This window comes from Danio rerio, chromosome 12 (genome assembly GCF_052040795.2).
Source record: "Danio rerio strain M-AB ecotype USA chromosome 12, GRCz13ab, whole genome shotgun sequence".
Lineage (NCBI taxonomy): Eukaryota > Metazoa > Chordata > Actinopteri > Cypriniformes > Danionidae > Danio > Danio rerio.
The window spans coordinates 52,108,834-52,127,500 of NC_141032.1; the positions used below are offsets into that span (position 1 = coordinate 52,108,834).

The 18,667-nt window shown below is 46.6% G+C and overlaps 1 protein-coding gene across 3 annotated transcripts in view; it reads right to left on the reverse strand.

The window, feature by feature from the left end:
* Positions 1-1,195: 1,195 nt before the first annotated feature.
* Positions 1,196-18,667, reverse strand: part of LOC108191765 (cadherin-related family member 1a) — a 20,177-nt gene continuing 2,705 nt past the window's right edge. For 2 of the 3 annotated variants that reach the window (XM_087277206.1, XM_087277204.1), the window contains exons 4-17: positions 15,616-15,666; positions 14,944-15,033; positions 14,744-14,830; positions 11,738-11,848; positions 11,417-11,560; positions 10,889-10,967; positions 10,447-10,547; positions 8,658-8,861; positions 7,092-7,244; positions 6,799-6,963; positions 6,646-6,713; positions 5,306-5,534; positions 4,947-5,201; positions 1,196-2,550 (exon numbers count right to left, since the gene is read on the reverse strand). In XM_087277206.1, the coding sequence (XP_087133332.1) occupies positions 1,936-2,550; positions 4,947-5,201; positions 5,306-5,534; positions 6,646-6,713; positions 6,799-6,963; positions 7,092-7,244; positions 8,658-8,861; positions 10,447-10,547; positions 10,889-10,967; positions 11,417-11,560; positions 11,738-11,848; positions 14,744-14,830; positions 14,944-15,033; positions 15,616-15,666 (2,352 nt within the window). In that variant the 3' untranslated portion in view covers positions 1,196-1,935. Of the gene's footprint in view, positions 2,551-4,946; positions 5,202-5,305; positions 5,535-6,645; positions 6,714-6,798; positions 6,964-7,091; positions 7,245-8,657; positions 8,944-10,009; positions 10,548-10,888; positions 10,968-11,416; positions 11,561-11,737; positions 11,849-14,743; positions 14,831-14,943; positions 15,034-15,615; positions 15,667-18,667 lie in introns of those variants that run through there. The other variant, XM_087277207.1, reaches the window with a different exon arrangement.

The window sequence follows — 18,667 nt, forward strand, 5'->3', positions numbered from 1 at the left end:
TGTGTGTGTGTGTGTGTGTGTGTGTGTGTGTGTGTGTGTGTGTGTGTGTGTGTGTGTGTGTGTGTGTGTGTGTGTGTGTGCAGAGTTTAACCGTCCGGTTGGGGCTGTAATCACTGTGTTCTTGATGTTCTGGTTGTTTATGAGTTCTGCTCGGTCATTAATGCTTGTTTTGGTCTTTAATCCCAGTGCTGGAAAGTAACTAATTACAACTACTCAAATGACTGTAATTGAATAGTGTTTCTCAGGAATCGTAATTCTCTGTGTAGTGTTATAAATGTGTGCTTTTACTCTGTCTTGAGTTCTTGTTTACTGCAGTATCGGTTCTGTTCCTCCTCTACTGTCCTCCAGTCTGCATCACTACTGGATTATTTCCTGTCTGATTACAGAAATCAGTCCTGACCAATCAGATCACTCATCCTAATAAACACAACACATGTTGTGACGTCAATGTCCAACATCCAACCTAAAACCAACCTGATATCAACGTCTAATGGTGCTACAGCTTGGCGTTGTGTGGAGGTTACCGCTATGACGTCTATCAGATGCTGGATGTCGGTCGCCAGACCTGATGAATAAATGTCAGTGTTTGACTCAGTATGTCGCTGGGTTAAGATGTGGACTCGATGTAGGATTCCGGTCACTTGCTGACAACCTAAAATCAACCAAACATCAACATCACTTGACCTCATCACTGGACATCAAAATAACGCTGTTCTTAGACGCTGGCCAGACCTTGAATATCGGTCACCTGACATCACGACCTAAATCTGACCTGATATGAACATGTGATGATGTTGTGTGTGTGCTGGACAATCACTAAATGCACTACAGAATGTTTGGTTTACACACACACACACACACACACACACACACACACACACACACACACACATGCGCTTAACACAGCGCAATACTCTCCTCTTGAAAGCTGGACTGTTCACTCATACTCTGAGTGATGTTTACAGCAGACACTGTTACTCTGCATCTGTAGGAGAGTCATGCTGCTCTACTGGAGTCTGCCTGATCACTGCTCTCTCCACCACTGTTTAATCCACATCAAATGAAATCAAATGTCCTCGATATAGCAGAGTGAAGCGTCAGCCTCTGCCTGCTGATCTTACTGCTGAACTGTAGTGTTGATGACGTTCAGTGATGATTTCTAAAGTGGTTATAAATGATGATCTGACGTCTGCTCTCTTATTAAAGAACACTTGAAAAGGTTTTATTAGTAACTGAGTTTACAGCACAGACGACACATGATCAACAGCTACAGCATCAGCACACGCTCGCCTGCACGCTCAGCCCATCCTACAGTTCTGTTCAAACATCAGTGCAAAACTCTTTACAAAACAACAGATAATAGTGATTACAATAATGAGAATAAAAAAGGTTTGACAGCAATAGCTCTGAACGAGAGTCTGTTAATGCGGTCAGAAGACGTTCACTGTAGATCCTCAAGGCAGAAGACGCAGTGGAGAATCAGCCAATCACAGATGGACAACAGATTCCACTTCCTGTTCAGTCTAAATGAAGGATCCTAAAGATGGCGGAGTGGTGCTAATAATGAGATTACACAGGGGTTCTGCATCACTGGAACTAACGCAAGACAGCTCTAAGAAGCTCAGCTCTGTGCATTACTGGAGTAAACAGCATTCTGCTCACTGCCTTCAGTAAACAAACAAACAAACAAACACACACACACACACACACACACACACACACACACACACACACACACACACACACACACACACAGAGCTGTATTGGCGAGGTGCTTAACTCTTCTGGTGTGAATATACTCCAGACGCTGAGTGACCGTACGCCATTATGACAGCAGAAACACTGAGCTGAAGCAGACGTCCACTGAAACACACTGACAGTAGAAGAAACACTTGTTCAACATTAAGGTCCATCAGAACCTCCTGCTCAGGGCTGTCAGTAATAGTAGCTCTGATTGGCCTCGATGATCTTCTGCTCGATCCTCATCTTCAGCTCCGACACCAGAGCCGATCCGATGCCCTCCCTGCCGGAGCTGCAGGCCACCGCGCCCGACACTGTGGGCACGGGCCGGAGCTGCTCACTGGACGCCGCCGGCGAGCACGGTAGGACTGGGGCTCTGGGGGCAGGAACTCTGGGGGCAGGAACAGGCGCTCTGGGTGCGGGCGTGGGTGCAGGGGCTCTGGGTGCTGGGGCTCTAGGTGGTGGTGCAGGCGCTCCGGGTGTGGGTGCGTGGGCTCCGGGGCTGCTGCTGTTGTTGTTGGTGTTCTGGTTTCCTCCACTTTCCTCCTCTTCTGGAACTGCCGGGCCGGGCTCCGTCTGCCCAAACGCAGGTCTGAAGCTCCAGTGCTGCGCCTCTTTGGCTCTCCTGCGGATGATGCGGCGCGCCGGCATGATGCGGTTGGACTTTGTGTTGCGGCAGTAAATGATGGTGGAGATCAGAACCGTCAGCAGAACCATCGCAGTGATGCCGCTGAGCGCCAGAACCAGCACCTGCAGCGGGTTCTCCCGGCTCTGTTTCAGGAACGTAGACATGGGCCCGTTAAAGCGGTTCTGGAGGACAGAAAAAGACAAACAACTGATGAAAATATGGTGAAGATTTAAACAGGAATATACTCTCACATCACCACTAACCAGAACTTCAGCCAGATTCTGCTGGATCATTTAGATTATAATATCTTATTAAACTCCTAATAGATCCAGTATTTCAGTCCTGCACAGCTGGACAAAATCATTGGCAAAAGTCTTGAATTAAAAAGCTTGTTGAATTGCACAAACTGGAAAAATAACACCGAGTAATAACCGAGTGCCTGCAGTTTAACCACAAGAGTTTCTGCTTTTAGGTCCTGAAATTGAACACTGCTGTTAATTAAGCTGTGGGTACAAAATACCCAGTACCCTTTAAAATACAACGTATAAAATTCAAAAGGTAAATTTCACTTCATTTTATTTCAGTTCAAATATTCGCTTCCAAAACTTCAGAGCCTCCAAAAGATTCAACATTACATCTGAAACTGCAGGAAAAGCAGGAGATTGCAGACTGAAGATCGCCAGCCGCTCTTTCACCAGCAGGTGGAGCTGGAATAATTTAACATTTTTATCCAGTAAACAGGCGAGAAAAACACTGAGAAAGGCTCAAAAGTAGCATTTATAAGTACCTTAAGTAATAAAGGAGTATGAGTAGAATGAGTGAATGATGTTTTGGTCATCTATTTTTGCTCTTATGTAAGGGAAGCCAGCTGGTGATCGAGTAAACCTCACTCATCGGATCCAGCTTCAGACGTTGTTCTGCCGTCTCCTCAGAGCATTTGTCTCTCATGCCGGTATCGCCGGTATCGCCGGCTCGCGCCCTGCTCGGACCGGTGGGGTTAAATGCACATAATCCGTCTTTTGATGAATATGACGTTACACATTCTCTATCTTTATTAACTCTTTCTTCCAAAGTATTATTTTGAGTGCTAAAGAATATCAACGTAAGAGAAACAGGAGAGGAAAAATAATAATAATACAACATAGATGAACATAATTGCCAGGGCTAAGAACAATTAAGATCAAAGATATGAAACCAGAGAGATTGTATGAGAATGTCACGCAGAGCAGTTATTATTAATATGATTATTATTATTATTGTATGATAGTGATTTAGGCTGGTCTGTTGCGCTTAAATAAGTCATCCCTGATTCTACATCAGTATTTAATTTGATCACTCTGCCTGCCGTTCTCTTCATTTTTCTAGTTTATGTGGTTCTGCCCCGGTTAAATGTTTGCCAAATGTCTTCAGTTTGTCCAGATTAGGCTGATTGTTTTTGTTATGTAGTCTCGGCTTGCTGTTCGCCTTTTACACATCATGTCATTAACGAAAGAGAAATGGTTGCTTTAAAAAACTTTATTATTTAAAACAATTGGAGACTTCTAAGACTAGAGAAGGAAAGTGAATGAAGGATTGAATTGATTGGTGTTTTTTATACCTGTGCGGCTCGCACGCAGCAAACCTGAACGACTAGAGTTGCCGCGACTAGCTCAAACACTGGCCGAGAGATGCTGGATGGCTGCCAGTATATGATGGGAACTCTTCTTTCAGATAATATCTGGGTTTGTGCATAATTATGAATGTGAAAAGTGAAAGTCGTCACATTTGGCCAAGCATGAGAATACAGGAGTGTTTCCACTATTATATTAATCATGACATATGTGAAATATTAGCTTAGGCCTCTATAAATAACCCCTCGCTGTTTAATGATTCCGAGAGGGAAGCTATCGGCGCTAAATGCTGCTAGTAAAAATGTTATAAATAATGAAGAATATTAATGGCTTTCTTAAATCTGATCATATATATGTGGCGACCCCAGAATAATAAAGGGACTAAGCTGAAAAGAAAATGAATGAATGAATGAATGAATATTACAGGGTCTGTCAACCTTCCATATTCACACGCAACTGTGTGTTAGAAGATTCAACGTGTGCCACAGTTTTCCTGAGAGCGTTGAGTTAGGGGTTAGGGGTTAGGGGTTAGGGGTTGGTCTATGTAATAAGGGAACCTAGAGATACTTTTCTGCCTCTAAAATGTTGATGACAGATGGCAATGGTTGCTCTGAGCACTCTTGTCCGCGCTGGACTGTGTTGTTTGTTGCAGTAATGTGCGCAGTACAGCAGCACAGTATATTCCTGAGCTCTTCAACACTGCTGTTATTCCACGCTCTCCTATGACTTCTGTGAACGATCATGATCGTGACAGTAAACGTGCATGCGTGAGGAGAATATAGAGCATGATGATGATGACGTGTGCATATGTTACTCACGGCTAGAGTAAAGGTCAACTGAAGCGCTGAAATACAGCCGCTGTTCTTCCACTGGTAATACCGTGTCCATCTAGATGCTCATTCTCTCTCATAATCAGAGCGGCTGTGTTCGCAGTGGTGAATGTGTGTTAGCGTGTGATAAGCGCTCACCGCCTCCGTGATGTCGATCTTCACGACCGCAGTGGTGCTGAAGGATGGAGATCCGCGGTCTCGGGCCTGCACCACCACGGACCAGCGGCACTCCCTCTGCCTACTGATGTTCTGCACGATCTCCAGACTCTTGATGTAGGGTTTGAGCTTGATCTCGCCCGTGGACGTGTTGATGTCGAAGATGTTGTCTGGATCTGCTTTCATGATGGAGTACTCGATCAGGTTATTGGGCTCCTCTGCGTCCTCGTCCACCGCCTGAACACAGTCGGGTATTCACATAACCACAGATGTATCATCGCTCTAATCTGCCGCAGGGACAGATGGTGGCGCACAGAACATCAGAATGTAAAATAACTCACCTGTATTTTCACCGGAGCGCCGATGATCATCGTCTTCTCCAGGAAGTTCTCGTTGAACTCTGGCGGATGGTCGTTTTGGTCGAGAACTGTCACGAAAACCTCCGCCAGGCTGTACTTGCCCTCGGTGTCTTCAGCTTTTACATAGAAATTATATTTGGACTTGACTTCGGCATCTAAAGCGGCCCAGGGCTGCGTGTAGATGATGCCGGACGAGGGATGGATGAGGAACCTGAAGCAGAGCAGAAGATCAGACTCGACACTGACCTCACATCTAGAGGAGAATAAGCCTGGTGTTATAGAGTGAAACCTGTCTAAAACATGAGCAGAACCGCCCTGCGCTGGACAACACCCGCCTCAGTGTCATACGGATGCCTCATACACAGAAGCTCATGGTTGAGGATGCTGATAAATGTGTGTGTGTGTGTGTGTGTGTGTGTGGGTGTGTGTGTGTGTGTGTGTGTGCGTGTGTGTGTGATATTAGCAGAGCTGCAGTCGTCTGCTTTATTCTCGTCAGTGTGACGCTCTGCATGTGAAAATTAACAGTCAGACAGAAACCTGCTATCTTTCACACCGTTCTCATCTGCCTTCTGCACTGTGCAGGAATCGAGGCATAAATTTGCAGGTTTTTCATTACCCGTATGTGTTCTGCCTCCAGCTGTCACATCGCTCGCTAATTGGGCCCTGACTCACAGCGGCGCGGCGGCTATTTATACCTCCGCAATCGCATTAACAGATTAATGCTGGAGTCTGTCTGTAAGCTGTGTTCTGCACGTCCTTCAGTCCTGTACAGGCCTCACCAAAACAGCACAAGAGGAGGCCATCCGGACCCCGACCTCCGACCTCTGAGGGGTCGCACACACACTCCTCTGTTCTACATTGTGCGTCACACTTTTCTCTACACTGCCATCACACCCCATCAGCCGTCTACACCAGCGCTGCAGTTTGGCCTCATTCAGAGGATCAATGAAGATGAGCCGGGTCTCTCCAGGTTTCTCTCCTTCACTTTGGTCAGTTGGTGAAGTTTGTTCCTCCACTGTTCTGCTTGGTTTGGGTCTTGTGTTTCTGCTCATGGATGGATTTGCTCTTCAGTGTTTGGACTTTCGGCAGTGGAGATTAAATCACACTGAACTGAACTGAACTGAACTGAACTTCAGCTCTGAACACTCTGGATCTTCTGTGTTCAGCTGCTGACACACACTCTACACTGCAGAGGCGCTGGAGAAATAAACAAGGGTGAGGTGTGCAAATCTGGAGCTGCTGTTGATGATAGAGCAGCGTCTGTGATTGTTCAGATCAGAATCTGCAGAACAGAGGTCACTGCTTGTGGTTGGTGTACTCACAGATCCGCTCCGGAGCCGTAGATGGAGTATTTGACTTCACCCCACAGGCCTGAGTCCGGGTCAGTCGCCTGCAGAAACACCAGACACACACATCAGCGCTTCACAGACACGCAATACAACTACAGTTCAGCTCAGGGTGGGTGTGATGCTCACGGTCACGGAGACCACATTGGAGCCTCCAGGAGAGTTTTCAGGAATCCTGGCGATGTAGAACTCAGAGGAGAACTTAGGAGTGTTGTCGTTTGTGTCCAGAAGATTGATCACGATGTCTGCGGTGGCACTGAATCGCTCCGGAGTGTCGATCTCTACTGCTAACAGCTACAAACACACACACACACACACACACACACACACACACACACACACACACACACACACACACACACAAGACTTCACCGAGAGCTGCATCTGGACACAGGCTGACGCACAGCAGAGCAGAAACGTACCTTAAAGGTTAAGAACTGGTGTTTCTCGTAGTCGATGGCGCTGGAGTTCTCCACGATGACCGTGACCTGGGCTTCATTCAGGACCGTCTGAGGAACCACACGGAGAACCCGAGATGGTCCCACCAGCACAAGACGGAATTTAGCATTTGCCCCCTGAATGAGAAGAGTGGACAGAACACACTGCTGTAATAGAGGAAACACAGAAATCCTCGACAGAAAACCGAGAGACGCCCAGAGTCTGAGCAGAACAGCAGGAGTGAGGAAACAGAAACAGAATCTGGGTGATGAAGCACTGACTAGCACTGACTAGCTGCGTCCCAAACGGCACACTATACACTATACACTATGTTCTTATGCACTTACACACTCAGGATAGTACATGTATGTAGTGTGTCCCAAATGGCACACTAATGTTTTTTACTAAGCAGAAATTCAAACCGTTTCCCTGATGACGTTTGACGATCGTTAAATCAATGAAATAAACGACCGAATTATCAAATAATACCTGCCGTGAGTATAACCGCATTCACCATCAGGAGGCGCTATAATCACTCTCGTAGGAGAATTTTGCTTTCACCATCCAAAATAAATAAAGTTATCCAACATGTGTCCGACAGCTTCGTCCCTTCCGCTACGTGAGCAAACCTGCGGTCGTTGAGTACGTGGTGTCCATCAGTCCACACTTTTAGCGGCTGAATGAGTGCAAATAAAGTGCTCTTACTATTATTATTAGAGTTTTCAGCGTGAACACACTACTCACACTATTTATACTACAAAATGGCGTAGAATAGTGCATAAGTATGCAATTTGGGACGCAGCTAGTGTGTGTGCTGTGTGTAGGGTTAGAAGGACTTCGTGAATCTTCAACATTGAAACATTAAGATCGTTTTCTTAAGCAGGACTGAAGGATCCACAGCTGAAACAGAGCTGCTGTCTCCAGTTCACCTGCTGCTTCAGTCTGCACAGCGCTGGAGGAAATGCTGCTGTCCCGTTCACTGTTCAGTGTCCACTGTTTAGTGGTCAGTGTTAACTGTTCAGTGTTCACTGTTCAGTGTCCACTGTTTAGTGTTCAGTGTCCACTGTTTAGTGTTCAGTGTTAACTGTTCAGTGTCCACTGTTTAGTGTTCAGTGTCCACTGTTTAGTGTTCAGTGTTAACTGTTCAGTGTCCACTGTTTAGTGTTCAGTGTCCACTGTTTAGTGTTCAGTGTTAACTGTTCAGTGTCCACTGTTTAGTGTTCAGTGTCCACTGTTTAGTGTTCAGTGTTAACTGTTCAGTGTCCACTGTTTAGTGTTCAGTGTCCACTGTTTAGTGTTCAGTGTCCACTGTTTAGTGTTCAGTGTTAACTGTTCAGTGTCCACTATTTAGTATTCAGTGTTAATTGTCTAGTGTCCACTGTTTAGTGTTTACTATCTTGGGTCCACTGTTACGTGGTCACTGTTCAGTGTTAATTGTTAACTGTTAAGTGTCTACTGTTTACTGTTCATTATCTAGTGTCCACTGTTTAGTGTTCAGTGTTTAGTGTTCACTGTCTAGTGTCCACTATTTAGTGTTCAGTGCCCTTCACCTGGTCGGAGTCGTTGACAGTGATCTTTAGTCCGCGCAGGATCTCTCCTTCTGCCGGGTGTTCATACATGCTGATGTCGAAGTGGTTCTGCTGGCCGCTTTCTCCGTAGAATGTGGGTGGATGATTGTTCAGATCCACCACCCGAATGGTGACGGTGGTGATGGAGGAGTCTGCAAGCACTCCATCAGCTCCGACCTCTGCAGCCTGGAGTACAGCACAGAAGGAGCATCACTCATCTCCACTATACCGATATTCTGATCCCTGTACAGTACCGATATTCTGATCACTGTACTGATATTCTGATCCCTGTACTGTACCGATATTCTGATCACTGTACTGTACCGATATTCTGATCCCTGTACTGTACCGATATTCTGATCCCTGTACTGTACCGATATTCTGATCACTGTACTGTACCGATATTCTGATCACTGTACTGTACCGATATTCTGATCCCTGTACTGTACTGATATTCTGATCACTGTACTGTACCGATATTCTGATCAATGTACTGTACTGATATTCTGATCACTGTACTGTACCGATATTCTGATCACTGTACTTTACCGATATTCTGATCACTGTACTGTACCGATATTCTGATCACTGTACTGTACTGATATTCTGATCCCTGTACTGTAATGATATTCTGATCACTGTACTGTACCGATATTCTGATCACTGTACTGTACCGATATTCTGATCACTGTACTGTACCGATATTCTGATCACTGTACTGTACTGATATTCTGATCACTGTACTGTACCGATATTCTGATCACTGTACTGTACCGATATTCTGATCACTGTACTGTACTGATATTCTGATCCCTGTACTGTACCAATATTCTGATCACTGTACTGTACCGATATTCTGATCACTGTACTGTACCAATATTCTGATCACTGTACTGTACCGATATTCTGATGTCTCTATTGTTATTCTGATGTCTGTACTGTACCGATATTCTGATCACTGTACTGTACCGATATTCTGATCCCTGTACTGTACTGATATTCTGATCACTGTACTGTACCGATATTCTGATCACTGTACTGTACTGATATTCTGATCACTGTACTGTACCGATATTCTGATCACTGTACTTTACCGATATTCTGATCCCTGTACTGTACCGATATTCTGATCCCTGTACTGTACTGATATTCTGATCACTGTACTGTACCGATATTCTGATCACTGTACTGTACTGATATTCTGATCACTGTACTGTACCGATATTCTGATCACTGTACTGTACCGATATTCTGATCACTGTACTGTACTGATATTCTGATCACTGTACTGTACCGATATTCTGATCACTGTACTGTACCGATATTCTGATCACTGTACTGTACCGATATTCTGATCACTGTACTGTACCGATATTCTGATCACTGTACTGTACTGATATTCTGATCCCTGTACTGTACCGATATTCTGATCACTGTACTGTACCGATATTCTGATCACTGTACTGTACCGATATTCTGATGTCTCTATTGTTATTCTGATGTCTGTACTGTTTCGATATTCTGATGTCTCTACCGTACTGATAGTCTGATGACTGTACTGTACCAATATTCTGTTGTCTATACTGTACTGTTATTCTGATGATTCTACTTTACCGATATTCTGATGTCTCTATTGTTATTCTGATGATTCTACTGTACCGATATTGTGATGTCTCTATTGTTATTCTGATGTCTGTACTGTACAGATTTTCTGATGTATCTACATCTGTATGGATCATATTCTGATGTTCTGACTTTAAACACAGCTAACCTGCACTCTGAGCTCGTACAACTCATTCCTCAGCTGAACAGGAAACGAGACCAGACTGATGCAGCCGCTGGAGCTGTTGATGCTGAAGAAGCCGTCACTGCCTTTGGGAAGAAGAAGAGGAAGAGAAGGAGAAAGAGAAAAAATAAAAAGAAGAGGAGGAAGAAGAAGTGGAGGAGGACATGGAAAAGGTAGAGGAAGATGAGGAGGTAGAGGAAGAGGAGGAAGAAGAAGAAGGGAAGAGGAAAAATTTACAACAACAGTAGGGGAATTGCAACGGGTGTGAGAGCTAATCTGCTAAGCGGAGCGTCTGAGAACCGAGCTCTCGCTATTGTTCATAGCAGACTGAAGCGCAGACGAGCAGACTGAAGCGCTCGGTCACTGTGTTTATAACTGAAAGATCTGGCCGGTGCAGATGTGCACATGTGGAGTTACAGTTTCTCACCGTTCAGGATGGAGTAATGAATAGGGTTGGGGCTGCTCTGGTCTCCATCCTTCGCAAAAACAGTAAAAATCTCTGAACCCTGGACACAAAACCATCAGCAGAGCTCAGTTTCTGCACCTCATGAATATTCATTGCCTGATTCATTAATGCAGCAGTTCACGCTCATTTATCTACAACCCCAAACCAGCAGCAGTCGGGACAGCATGGAAACACAATAAAGGAGACAGTAGTGACTTCCAAATGTATTTTGACTGTGTATTGTCTGGAGTGTGTCGCAGGTCTGAATGACAGGAGAGGATGAATATTTCCAAATGAAAAGAAGTTGAGCAGACCAAACATCAGATATTTTGTGTTCAGGCTCAATCAAAAGTCAAAGGAAATTTAGAAATCTCCACTTTAAACTTTGATTTGGCTTTGTCCTACTGCTGCTGATTTGGGGTTGCATAACCCTTTCCAGTACACAAACTGAAGGACACTGCATCAGTTCAGTTATTGTGTGTTTTAGAAGTGGAATAGAGAGATGCTTACCGGGACAGAGACTTCATAGACAAACCCAAAATATGGAGTGCCAACAAACACTGGAGGAGAATCCTGGACGTCCTGCACATGTATGGTAATGACAGCCGTGGAGCTCAACACCTGGTATTTACCATGATATTTACCGCCTCCGTCCTGAAACACACACACACACACACACACACACACACACACACACACACACACACACACACACACACACATACACACACACACACAATGGTCTCAGTTAAGCTGATGATAACAAAACATTTATGGGTGTAAACACTTTTGTTGAAGATCCACATGAGCGCTGGATGCTCAGGGCTTCACCTTTGCCACCACAGTGATGAAATGTGTCCGTGACGTCTCAAAGTCCAGCCGCTCCCTGACCCGCAGAACACCACTGTGACCGTCAATGCTGAACAGACCATCAGGAGACGACTGCAGACCAGAGACACGCATGAAGAGGAGTATACACACACACACACACACACACACACACACACACACACACACACACACACACACACACATACACACACACACACACACAGTTCTGTCCAGAGTTAAACAGGTCCATTTGAAGGCGGACGCTCTTGATTCTGGAGGTCAAACAGTGAGGCGTTTTATAATGACCAAACCAACATTTCAGATGTTCTACAGTGTGCTCAGCCTGATGGGTTATCCATTCACACACATTTTTATCATCACATGATCTCTCATCACAAGATCACATCACCTTTTTAATGCGCTTGCTGGAGTTTGTGCAGTAAAAGTGTTTCCATCGCAGTTTGTGTGCATCTTTTCTTATCGGATATAAAGTTTATCATACTCAGTTATGCGCACACGTTTTTAATGCGCATTTTCAAAATGTATTCGCATCATGGCGTTTCCATCAACTGCTTTATTATGCGCATAAAAACAGGTGAATGTAAACACAGCTAGTGTCAGCTGTCTGACCGATGCAGCGTCACTGACACTCTTTCATCAGAGACAGCAGTCCAACATACACAGAACTGCAGAGCGGACCAACACAGATTCACTGAAGTGCCCTCAGTATGGAGCATGTGTGTAGAAATATTCCTCATAGTGTTTGGGTTAATAGCGGCACCTAGAGATGAGTAACATGAGATGATTATGAGCGCCACAGTCTGAAACCGCACAATCAGAGAGAGGAGTGACGAGAGGAGGCCACGGAGGAGCTGAAGCACCGCCGCCACTGCTGCTGCTGTGGGTGAGGACTGATGCTGCCTCAGATGAACTTAACATCTGCTAGACACACACACACACACACACACACACACACACACACACACACACACACACACACACACACACACACACACGTAGGCGAGTGCTGAGGTACAGCATGTTAAGCCCAGCCTGTGTAAATGTGATTGGAATATAATCCAGCCGCTGCTCTGTCCTGCTCGCCCAGACCCTCAAACTCACCACTGACCCTCACTCTCACCTTCACGCTCACCACTGACCCTCACACCGACCGCTGACCCTCACCACTGACCCTCACACCGACCACTAGGGTTGTGTATAGTTTGGGTTTTTTTCGATACCAGGGCTAAATCGATACTTTTAAAACGGTACCGTGCCAAACGGTCCCTGAACCGATACCTTTTAGCCACAAAATTAATCGACAAAAAAAAAAAAAAATTATATATATATATATATTAATCATTATAATTAAACAATATAAATATATATTTATAAAACGTTTGAAGTAAACAGCAATTCATATTTTATATATTTGAATTGGATTAATTTATTTCTTTTGATCATTTGTTTGGTAGCATAAATGCCAGATTTGCATTATTAACAATATATTAGCTTTACTACTAACCTGTGGAAAGGCTGTCATCAAAATCAAGGAACACCTTTTTTCTGGGCTTTTGACTACTTTTACATGGACATCAGTGATCTAATGATTTGCATTAATCTGAATAAGACAATAATATGATTGAGGTGTTTACATGAGCTGCTTTATTAATGTTACATTCATGATTCCCAGTTACATGTTCCAGCACATAAATCACTAACATCATTGTGTCACCACCAGCCTAATGTTTACTCCGCAGTTTGTGTCTGTGGTCCTTTGAGATCAAACATCAGTGTTTACGTAGTAGACTCGTGATCAGAGTATTGTCTTCATCATATAGAGTACTGGTGTTCATGTAAACATACCCAGATAATGTGCCAGATGATGTCACAAGCTGTCAAAGACAGTCCCTTCCTCACCTTGAAGTTGATTGGATGAGCTTTAACATTTCATAAGTTTGACGTGTTTCTCTCTTACACGAAACTTTTGTAAAGCATCTGCTGCGTGTTGGTGTGTCAGAATCCTTGCTTGTAAAATATAGCCATACTTTAGAATGCTAAGTTTAAGCTAATTAGATGAATGCGATCATGTGTGTTGATGAAGTGAGTCGCTCGCGGCATGCGCCGTACTGCGCACTTTGCCTTTTATAAGCTACAATAACAAACGCCTGACATAGCAGATATCCGTATCCCTCAATGCTGTTTAGAAATAAACATTTAGATATAGTGTGACACAACGCTTACTTACATGCACCTTTATCGCACCCTTTTGTGCTTCTTAAGGGCGTAAGCGGATGGGTCGCTCGGAGCCGCGGCACGGCGCGCACATGACAGTTGATCACACATCAGACGCGTACATTCGCATGTTATTTAAAATGAAACTATTCAGATGGCACTCTGTGGCATGGCAGTCGTGCCTGGGTGCCGCGGACAGCCGCTGACTTGCAAATTCATGGCGCTGTTCATAACCGATGCGACGCTTCTGGTGCGCGACCTGCTTTACATTCTTGTTGCAGCACCGAAATTAGGCACCGAAATTCTGATTTGATCCTGATTTGATTTCGGTACCCAACCCTACTGAACACTGACCCTCACACCGACCTCTGACCCTCACACCGACCGCTGACCCTCACACCGACCGCTGACCCTCACGCCGACCGCTGACCCTCACACCGACCGCTGACCCTCACACTCACCCTCATGCTCACCACTGACCCTTACACTCACCCTCTCTGTTGAACCTTACACTCACACTCTCCGCTGACCCTCACACTCACCCTGACACTCACCGCTGACCCTCTCACTGACTGCTGACCCTCACCACTGACCCTCACACCGACCGCTGACCCACACAGTCACCCTCACCACTGACCCTCGTACTCACCCTCATGCTCACTGCTGACCCTCACACTAACCCTTTCCGTTGACCTTCACACTCACCCACACACTCACATCACGCTTAGAAAGGGGAAATAAGCAGTTCATACAGGAAGTAGTTAGTCTGACCTGCAGAAAGTAGGAGACACTTCCTCCAGAGCCAAGGTCTCTGTCCACGGCCTGGACCCTGAAGATGCTGCAGCCGGATGCCACGTCCTTCAACACACACAAACACACACACAAACACACACTTAAAGCTTTTTCCAAGCACGCGCACGTGCACGCACACACACACACCTGCTGACTCAAACACTGGTGTCCACATTTACCTCCGGGACGTCCACTCGCAGCGGCAGGTTCATGAACTCCGGCTTCTCATCGTTCACATCTGTGATGAACACTCGCACGCTCTCCACAACCTGCACACACAGCAGGAGAACAGCAGATCAGACCAGGTGTACAATCACACACACACACACACACACACACACACACACACACACACACACACACACACACACACACACACGGCCTACTTCATACATTAAACACAAAACACACACACACACACACACACACACACACACACACACTGCACAGACGTGCGTCATCGGCTCATGCGTCATGAAGGCATGACAGAATCACACTCTAGTCAGTGTTAGAGCGTCACAGCATCAGGAGGTGTGCAGGAGATCTGGAGGAGGAAAACTGATCTGGAATCAGCAGAGGGTGGCACAGGGTCAGGGGTCAGCACTGTCACTCACAGAGGGAAGGTCACAGAATCAAGTGTGTGATGAGTCAGAAATCTGGCCAATAGAGGAGCTGCGCATAATGAGCTTTCTGTGTTGTCAGCGCGAGTCTCTTCCCATCATGCATTGCTTCAGATGATGTCCAGCACATTTACAGACATGCAAAAAGCTCAGACACACACACACACACACACACACACACACACACACACACACACACACACACACACACACACACAGGTGTGTTCTCACCTTGTTTCTGCCGTCTGTGATGCTCACTGATGCGATGATCTCGTCCTGAAGCTTCACAATCAAACACAGAGTCAGATAAGCAGCGGTCCGCCGAGGGGGGGGGGGGGGGGGGGGGTAGCGGGTTACATTTCCTCCTGCTACTGTACTGTAGTAGTCTGTTATTCTATCTCTGTCTGTTCTAGTGACCCATCTATCTGTTCATTTTCATTGCACCAGGCCCTCGGTAACTCCCTCCGCTGCTGTTTCCTTCACCTGCAACTCCTTATATATATCCTGAAGAGCTGTCTGCTTCATGAGCATATATGCAAAGCTATATGTATATATATTTAATAATTAAAAGACGGTATTTAGATGATCAGGTCTCAGTGTGGAGCACTAGCTGATGTCAGACTCCCAACACAAACAAAAATGGCTGAATATTTACAATTAATAGCTAAATGTATTTAAAACAGACATACTTTTGAAAATGTGCTCATGCCTCTGTGGTTACTGTGGTTAAAGTAACCAAAAAGTAATGCAAAAGTAGTGTAATGCATTTATGAGGCATTAATATTGAAATGTTACCAATTACAAAAAAGATAATTGATGTAATAAATGACAGTAAATTTTATGTATTACATTTTGGAAGTAACATGCCCAATCGTGTTTGTAACATAGCTAATGTTCATTAGCACTAGGATTAGATATTAACAAGGACTTGGAGCAAAACTGTCTATGCACAATTTAGCTAACATAGCAGACCTGTGACGAACAGCGACCGGTGACGAACAGCGACCGGTGATGAACAGCGGTCAGTGATGAACAGCGGTCGGTGATGAACAGCGGTCGGTGATGATCAGCGGTCGGTGATGATCAGCGGTCGGTGATGAACAGCGGTCGGTGATGAACAGCGGTCGGTGATGAACAGCGGTCGGTGATGATCAGCGGTCGGTGATGAACAGCGGTCGGTTATGAACAGCGGTCGGTGATGAACAGCGGTCGGTTATGAACAGAGGTCGGTGATGAACAGCGGTCGGTTATGAACAGCGGTCGGTGATGAACAGCGGTCGGTGATGAACAGCGGTCGGTTATGAACAGCGGTCGGTGATGAACAGCGGTCGGTGATGAACAGCGGTCGGTGATGAACAGCGGTCGGTGATGATCAGCGGTCGGTGATGAACAGCGGTCGGTGATGATCAGCGACCGGTGATGAACAGCGGTCGGTGATGAACAGCGGTCGGTGATGATCAGCGGTCGGTTATGAACAGCGGTCGGTGATGAACAGCGGTCGGTGACGAACAGCGACCGGTGATGAACAGCGGTCGGTGATGAACAGCGGTCGGTGATGAACAGCGGTCGGTGATGAACAGCGGTCGGTTATGAACAGCGGTCGGTGATGATCAGCGGTCGGTGATGAACAGCGGTCGGTGATGAACAGCGGTCGGTGATGATCAGCGGTCGGTGATGAACAGCGGTCGGTTATGAACAGCGGTCGGTGATGATCAGCGGTCGGTGATGAACAGCGGTCGGTTATGAACAGCGGTCGGTGATGAACAGCGACCGGTGATGAACAGCGACCGGTGATGAACAGCAACCGGTGATGAACAGCGGTCGGTGATGATCAGCGGTCGGTGATGAACAGCGGTCGGTGATGATCAGCGGTCGGTTATGAACAGCGGTCGGTTATGAACAGCGGTCGGTGATGAACAGCGGTCGGTGATGAACAGCGGTCGGTTATGAACAGCGGTCGGTGATGAACAGCGGTCGGTGATGATCAGCGACCGGTGATGAACAGCGGTCGGTGATGAACAGCGGTCGGTGATGAACAGCGGTCGGTGATGATCAGCGGTCGGTGATGAACAGCGGTCGGTTATGAACAGCGGTCGGTGATGAACAGCGACCGGTGATGAACAGCGACCGGTGATGAACAGCGACCGGTGATGAACAGCGGTCGGTGATGATCAGCGGTCGGTTATGAACAGCGGTCGGTTATGAACAGCGGTCGGTGATGAACAGCGGTCGGTGATGAACAGCGGTCGGTTATGAACAGCGGTCGGTGATGAACAGCGGTCGGTGATGAACAGCGGTCGGTGATGAACAGCGGTCGGTGATGAACAGCGGTCGGTTATGAACAGCGGTCGGTGATGATCAGCGGTCGGTGATGAACAGCGGTCGGTTATGAACAGCGGTCGGTGATGAACAGCGACCGGTGATGAACAGCGACCGGTGATGAACAGCGACCGGTGATGAACAGCGGTCGGTGATGATCAGCGGTCGGTTATGAACAGCGGTCGGTTATGAACAGCGGTCGGTGATGAACAGCGGTCGGTTATGAACAGCGGTCGGTGATGAACAGCGGTCGGTGACGAACAGCGGTCGGTGACGAACAGCGACCGGTGATGAACAGCGGTCGGTGATGAACAGCGGTCGGTGATGAACAGCGGTCGGTGATGAACAGCGGTCGGTGATGAACAGCGGTCGGTTATGAACAGCGGTCGGTGATGATCAGCGGTCGGTTATGAACAGCGGTCGGTGATGATCAGCGGTCGGTGATGAACAGCGGTCGGTTATGAACAGCGGTCGGTGATGAACAGCGACCGGTGATGAACAGCGACCGGTGATGAACAGCGGTCGGTTATGAACAGCGGTCGGTGATGATCAGCGGTCGGTTATGAACAGCGGTCGGTTATGAACAGCGGTCGGTGATGAACAGCGGTCGGTTATGATCAGCGGTCGGTTATGAACAGCGGTCGGTGATGAACAGCGGTCGGTGATGAACAGCGGTCGGTTATGAACAGCGGTCGGTGATGAACATCGGTCGGTGATGAACAGCGGTCGGTGATGATCAGCGGTCGGTTATGAACAGCGGTCGGTGATGATCAGCGGTCGGTTATGAACAGCGGTCGGTGATGAACATCGGTCGGTTATGAACAGCGGTCGGTGATGAACAGCGGTCGGTGATGATCAGCGGTCGGTTATGAACAGCGGTCGGTTATGAACAGCGGTCGGTGATGAACAGCGGTCGGTGATGATCAGCGGTCGGTTATGAACAGCGGTCGGTGATGAACAGCGG